The 6,892-nt window shown below is 41.2% G+C and overlaps 1 protein-coding gene across 3 annotated transcripts; it reads right to left on the reverse strand.

Moving 5' to 3' along the window:
- Positions 1-230: 230 nt before the first annotated feature.
- LOC128151485 (uncharacterized) lies at positions 231-6,662 on the reverse strand. 3 transcript variants are annotated; one of them, XR_008238384.1, is made up of 2 exons: positions 6,421-6,662; positions 231-785 (listed from the first exon to the last, which is right to left on the reverse strand). XR_008238384.1 is itself a non-coding variant. In XM_052808989.1 (2 exons), the coding sequence occupies exons 1-2, from the start codon at positions 2,739-2,741 to the stop codon at positions 597-599; spliced, it is 774 nt and encodes a 257-aa protein (XP_052664949.1). In that variant the 5' UTR covers positions 2,742-2,806; the 3' UTR covers positions 231-596. The 3 variants fall into 3 exon arrangements, 1 of the variants encoding a protein (XP_052664949.1); XR_008238383.1 differs by lacking the exon at positions 6,421-6,662 and adding an exon at positions 1,758-2,116; XM_052808989.1 differs by lacking the exon at positions 6,421-6,662 and adding an exon at positions 2,157-2,806.
- Positions 6,663-6,892: the final 230 nt, after the last annotated feature.

Consider the following 6,892-nt stretch of genomic DNA (forward strand, 5'->3'; position numbering starts at 1 on the left):
TTCAACTTCTCGTCTAAACCTGTGAAAGTGTGTTCGCACCCATCCTTTTGGTGGAGAACTGTGTATAGTCATATTCGGTACTACAGCTCCCAGAGTACATGTTCTCATCCAATTCTTTGGTAAAACTTTCCGGGCAGTGTCATTGCATAGCCAGTACCATCCTTTTCCCTCTGGCACTGGCCATGCTGTAGTATTAACGGAAGTTGAAGTTCCAATATCTATAGTTTTATTACAAACTGTGTGATTCCCTACATACGTCCCATTAACGCAGTCAAGTTTTCCGAGTCCTTTAGGTGGATTACACCTCTGTACACACGTGCAATAAGGCTCCTGGGCCTTAGGACTAGTTATTTCTAATTTCTGAACTTCGTCATTGCCAGTATACCATGTGGTACTTTCCCAAAGAGTGGCCCAGGAGTGGTTACTTGGTATCGGGATGCCAATCAGCGAGATCCCTTTTCCACCATATTCTGGCATGTGAGTACATATCCAACAATCAGTTCTGTTCAGAATTTGGGAAACGTTTTGTGTCAAGGAGAAATGTGAGTTCGAGTTCCACCGAGCTTCATTTGGACCAAGTAATAACTCAGTTATTATCATGATCTGGAAAATCGCAGACCTGTGGGTCCTGTAGAGGTGACCGTCCATGGCCTCTCAGGTGCTTTCTTCACTCTCGAATAGTGAATCCAAGCCGGCTGTTCCTTGATCTTAATGGCAGTGAAGGTCGTCAGTAACACTTGATAGGGGCCATCCCATTTCTCCTCCAGGGGTTGTCCTGAAAAGATCTTTACATATACATAGTCACCTGGTTTAATGGGATGAATTGGTTGATCTAATCCTCTAGCCCTGGTTCCCAAAATCTGTTTATTTATATTTTCTAATTGTTTTTGGAGGGATATCATGTAGTCATACAAATGTCCTGTACCTAGTTGGGTTAAATCCTCCCCTGTAAATTGGGACTGATATGGTCTTCCATACAATATTTCAAAGGGACTTAGGTTTTCCTTGGTTTTTGGTTTTACTCTTATTCTAAGTAACGCCAGGGGGAGAGATTGGGGCCAGGTTAGATTGGCCTCCTGACCAATTTTCGCTATTTGTTGTTTAATTAAATGATTCATTTTTTCAACCTGTCCGCTTGCTTGAGGCCTATATGGGGTATGTAGTTGCCAATCTATCTTCAAAGTTTTGCTCACCTGTTGTACTACTTTGGCACAAAAATGAGGGCCTCGATCGGAAGATATTGTTGCTGGAATTCCAAAACGAGGAATGATTTCATTCAACAATATCTTAGTTACTTCCCTTGCTTTGTTTGTTCGGCAGGGGAAGGCCTCTGGCCAGCCTGAAAATGTGTCAGCCATGACTAACAAGTATCGGTACCCCCCTTTTCTTGGGAGTTCCGAAAAATCAATTTGCCACTGTTGTCCTGGATAATTCCCTTTACCAATTATTCCTAACTTTACTTTATTCGCCACATTAGGGTCATTACGTAAACAAATTTCACACTGTTGAGATATTTGTTTCACCATTGTATACAGATTGCGTCCTATTAATTTCTGATTTAAGCTCTTGTACAAAGTATCTGCTCCCCAATGCGTCTTATTGTGTTCAGTTAAAACTGTTGTCCATATTAAATTGGATGGTATTACTATACGATTATCCGCTAAACGAACCCATCCATCTGACTCTAGTTTACCTTCCAAATCTTCAATTAATTTTAGATCTTCTTTTGAATAATTTGGTTTTTGATTTGTACTTACAGTTTGGATTTTACCGTCTGGTATTAAGGATAATGTTTCTGCTTTCGCTTCTTCTGCCACCCGCCTAGCCTCATAATCTGCCAGTCGATTTCCAATTTCTGGATCTGTGTTTCCTTTCTGATGTCCTCGACAATGCATGATCGCTACCTTTTCTGGTTGCTTTACAGCCTCTAATAGCTTTAAGATTTCTTCTGCATGTTTTATTTGTTTTCCTTGAGCAGTTAGCAATCCTCGTTCTTTCCAAATTGCACCGTGAGCATGAACTACTCCAAATGCATATTTAGAATCTGTCCAAATGTTAATCTTTTTACCTTTTGCCAATTCCAATGCTCGGGTGAGGGCAATTATCTCCGCCTTCTGGGCTGAAGTCCCAGGAGGTAAAGACTTAGATTCAATTACCTGTTGGGTGGTTGTGATTGCGTATCCTGCTTTACGTTGTCCCTGCTTTATAAAACTACTCCCGTCGGTATACCAGGAGTTTTCAGCATCCTCCAGAGGTTCTTCTTTGAGGTCTGGTCGACTGGAATATATAGCTTCTACTGTTTCTATGCAATCATGTATCACTGGTTCATTCAGAGTCCCACTAAGAAAAGAGGCTGGATTGACAATGTTAGTAACCACAATTTCTACATCATCTTGTTCTATCAATACTGCTTGGTACTTTAAGAATCTCTGGGGCGAGAGCCAATGGCTTCCTTTTTGTTCTAAGACCGTTGAAACTGTATGAGAGACCAGCACTGTTATTTTCTGTCCCATGGTAAACTTTCGGGCTTCTTGAATATTGATAACAACTGCTGCGACAGCTCGAAGGCAACCAGGCCATCCTCTGCTCACCTCGTCCAGTTGTTTGGAGAAATAAGCTACTGCCCGTTTATAGGGACCAAGTCTTTGTGCTAGTACTCCCAAGGCTATTCCTTGTCTTTCATGAGAAAACAGCCAAAATGGTTTTGAAACATCCGGCAGTCCAAGAGCAGGAGCTCTCATTAACTCTCGTTTGAGCTGTTTAAATGCATTTCGTGTTTCTCCAGTCCAAATTAATTTTGACTGGTTTTTCTTTATCAGCTCATATAATGGCTTCACCAATAATCCATAATTATGTATCCAAAGGCGACACCAACCTGTCATCCCTAAGAAGGTCCGCAGCTCTTTCACCGTCTGGGGTTCCGGAGTTTGGCAAATGGCTTCTTTTCGTTCAGTCCCAAGTTCCCGTTGTCCTCCCGAGATTACGAGTCCCAAGTAGGTCACGTGTTGCTGGACTAATTGAGCTTTCTGTTGAGAGACTCGATATCCACTCAAACCCAAAAAATTAAGAAGATTCACAGTCCATTGAATACAACTTTCTCTGGTTTCAGTAGCTATTAAGAGATCATCTACATACTGTAACAAAACCCCTTCATTATCCGGAGGTACCCAAGTTTCAAGTTCTTTTGCCAGTTGATTTCCAAAAATAGTGGGGCTATTTTTAAACCCCTGTGGTAATACTGTCCATGTTAACTGAGTTCTTCTTCCAGTTTCAGGATTTTCCCATTCAAAAGCAAACAAATTCTGGCTTTCTGTGGCTAGGGTCAGGCAAAAAAAGGCATCCTTCAAATCCAGTACGGTAAACCAAACTTGGTTATCTTTTAGTTTTGTTAACAAAGTGTATGGGTTTGCAACTACTGGATGTATATCTTCAGTAATCTTATTTACAGCTCTCAGATCTTGGACTAACCTATAACTTTTTCCATCTGCTTTTTTAACTGGCAGTATGGGGGTATTGTATTCTGATTCACATTCAATTAATATTTTATACTGTAGGAACCTATCAATTATTTCCTTTATTCCTTTTCTGTCATCCAATTTCAGGGGGTATTGTTTAATTTTTACTGGCTCTGCTCCTGGTTTTAGTTTAATTACTATGGGGGCTGCATTTTTAGCTTTTCCCGGAACCTCGGAGGCCCAGACTCCAGGATATACCTGATCAATGATTTCTGGAGGCACCTCAAATTTTGGTTTAGTTTGTATTAATGCTAAACTTAGAATGTTAATTAGCTGGTCCTCCTTGATTTTCAATTTCATTTTTCCTTTTTCAAAAACAATTTCTGCTTCCAATTGTTCTAGCAAATCGCGGCCCAACAAGGATTTCGGAGATCCGGGCAAATACAGAAATTTATGTATTCCCATTTGTTTACCTAATTTATATTTAAGCGGTTTTAGAAAATAAGCCTTTTTCTGCTGGCCAGTAGCTCCCATTACAGTCACAAACTCTTCATCCTCCGGTATCAGCTTTTGATTTAACACTGAATAGGACGCCCCCGTATCTACAAGAAAATCCACCTCTTGTTCTATTTTCCCTAGCTTAATTTTAACCAGTGGATCCGCTAGGGTGGATTCCCCCGGTCCCCCTCATTGACCAGAGGTGATATTGGCTACAACAGCCTGTGCTCCACTCAGCTTGGGACATTGTCCTTTCCAGTGACCTATTTCTTTACAATAAGCACATTGATCTGACCTTAGGGGCTGGCGCGAGCCTCCCCTCCTTCCAGTTCCCCGACCCCTCCCACGAAGGGAGTTATCCTGTCTTCCCAGCGCGGCTACTGTAGCTGCGGCAATAGCTGTTCCCATTTTTCGTCTCTCCTCCCCTTCTCTATTCCGATACGTTCTCCAGGCCTCTTCTATCAACTTTTCTAAATCCCTTATCTCTGTCCCTTTTAATTTCTGAAGTTTCCTTCTTATATCCTCTGAGGATTGTCCCAAGAACAAAGAGACTAGCTGCTGTTTCCCTACCTCAGAAACAGGGTCTAATGTAGTATATTTCCGCATTGCTGCTCTTAACCGGTCAAGAAACTCTGTGGGAGTTTCAGTCTGACCTTGTTTTACTGCGTACAGGCTTGACCAGTTAACTGCTTTCGGTACTGCATTCTCAATACCAATTTTTATCCATTCTTGATATTTTTTCAATAATCGGTAATCATGGTTATCATTAGGGTCCCAATTGGGGTCGGTTCTCGGTATGTGGTTATCTACCACACCGGGTAAAACCCCAGCAGTTATTTGAATTTGCACTTGAGTTCGTGCATTCTTTATTATTAATTGTTTTTCAGTCTCAGTTAAGGCATCCAACATTAAATCGATGTCCTTCCAATCTGGGTCTTGATTTTTAACAATCAGCTCGAATCTTTTGGCAACTCCTTCGGGGTCGTCTCGGTATTCCTTTACTACTTCTCTCCATGAATCCAAATCATTCATTGTAAATGGTATCTTAATTCTAGTGGGGCCAGTAACCCCCACCGCTTGTCTCAGAGGAGCCTGAATAATAGGGCCCATCTTACTTCGAGTACGGGCCGTTATAGGTGTGAAACCTAAATCTTTTGTTTTTGTATTTTCCTCAGGTTCCTCCGCACCCGCATCCTCAATGGAATTTCCCTCTGAGGATGGTGGAGGTAATACAGAAAGAGAGAGATCGAGGTCCTCTTCCATCCTTTCTTCATTTTTCTTTAATTTTATACACCTTTGTCCTATACTACATGCTGAGCAACATCTTTTCATTTTTCCCGTACTCTTTCTTTGTTCTTTTTCTATCGCTAGCACGAGAGGGTCTTGTGGGGCCAAATTAATGCCACATTTCTTCTGCCAGTCTGAATGATTTCTTAAAGTGAAAAACATATCTGCATACATTACTTCATCCCATTTTCCCTCTCGTCTCAAAAATAGCATCAATTGCAACAGAGTATTGTAGTTTAGTGTCCCATTCAAGGGCCATTTTTCATCATCATCTAATTTATATAAGGGCCACCATTGATTACAATATTTTATCAGAGTTTTTCTATCCACATTCCCACCTGGGGGTCCCCCAATTTCCTTCCAATGTGCTAGGATACAACCTAAGGGGCTCTTTTTCAGTATTCCACCGCTCTGTCTACCTCCCATATTACTTGCTCTGATTTTTACCTTCCCAACCACAAATTATTCCTGCTATATACGTGACTCTCTCTCTTTTGTCCCAGGAAGCCCAGACCCGACACTTAGGGCATTCAATATCCTTTCCACAATCTATTTGTAGCTTTTGTTTACACCACATACACTCTAGGATATATACGGGTTTACACTCATTTCCTGGATGCAGAAGACACCATTCAAATACCCACATTTATAGAATACACCAGACAGGGAACTTCTTCCAACAACAACAACACAAGGTTAATAAAATAACCAAGCTCAAAGTTATAACTATAATAGTAATGTATAAGTTCACGTCCCAAATCATCAGTAAATCAATCACACTTCATTCATCTCCGGTCGTACCTCCTACGGAGATACGAGTCTGCGGATCGGAATTTCACACACACTTTGCAGCTGCCTCTCACTCACCCAAGCATTCAATTCACCGTTTTTTTTTTTTTTTTTTTTTTTTTTTTTTTTTTTTTTTTTTTTACTCGATTTTATCACAGTTTTGACTCAAAACTCACGATGATCTCCGTAATCCGTTTCCAATCCAATAGTCGTTTACCACATTCAGTTAGCCAAAAGGTCTGAAACAAAGCTAAACCAGAAACCAAAATACATGTATGGGCACTAAACCAAAAGCACGCAAAGTGCACAACAGCATACAGAGTATACTGCAACAAAAATGTCCAGACACGTATTAAACCAAAACCAAAGGTATACCAAGAGCATCAACTACCTGGCATACGCCATCCTGCATAAGTAAATCTTATGACTTATGGACAGCCCAAATGACCGGTCCCCAACTAATAATTTAAAGAATACCTTTTATTCTTTCCGATGGTGTTCTTGTCTGCTCCCGCAGTGATCCGAGTGAGGCGAGGAGCCCCTCCGGGAAAATCCCGGGGGTACCCTAGGGAGTCCTGTTCTCAGCGGGTCCTGCAGCCGAGCAGAGAAAGTCCCATCTGGGTCGCCAGATTGATTCAAAGGACATTGACTCAATAGTTAATTTTAACTATTAAGTAGGTATTCTTTATTAGCAGCGCTGGTTGCACGGGGGATCGCTCCACCTATCGTGCACACCGTTAGGCTTTAGTGTACAGACTAAATACAGAGCGTTCATGTATATGCATTAGATTTCCGAGAAACACGTTACATATTCATCCTTTTTCTGAGAAGTCATTAACATATTATAATGTTCGTTACGCATG

The sequence above is a fragment of the Harpia harpyja genome, chromosome 14, assembly GCF_026419915.1.
Source record: "Harpia harpyja isolate bHarHar1 chromosome 14, bHarHar1 primary haplotype, whole genome shotgun sequence".
NCBI classification, from domain to species: Eukaryota; Metazoa; Chordata; class Aves; order Accipitriformes; family Accipitridae; genus Harpia; species Harpia harpyja.

Excerpts from the sequence above, each read along its gene's own strand:
- LOC128151485 (XM_052808989.1), bottom strand. The coding sequence starts at position 2,741 with ATGAGAGCTCCTGCTCTTGGACTGCCGGATGTTTCAAAACCATTTTGG. Across the intron at positions 786-2,156 it reads CAATCACAACCACCCAACAG|ATCTTTTCAGGACAACCCCT; the intron begins GTAATTGAATCT and ends GTATATGTAAAG.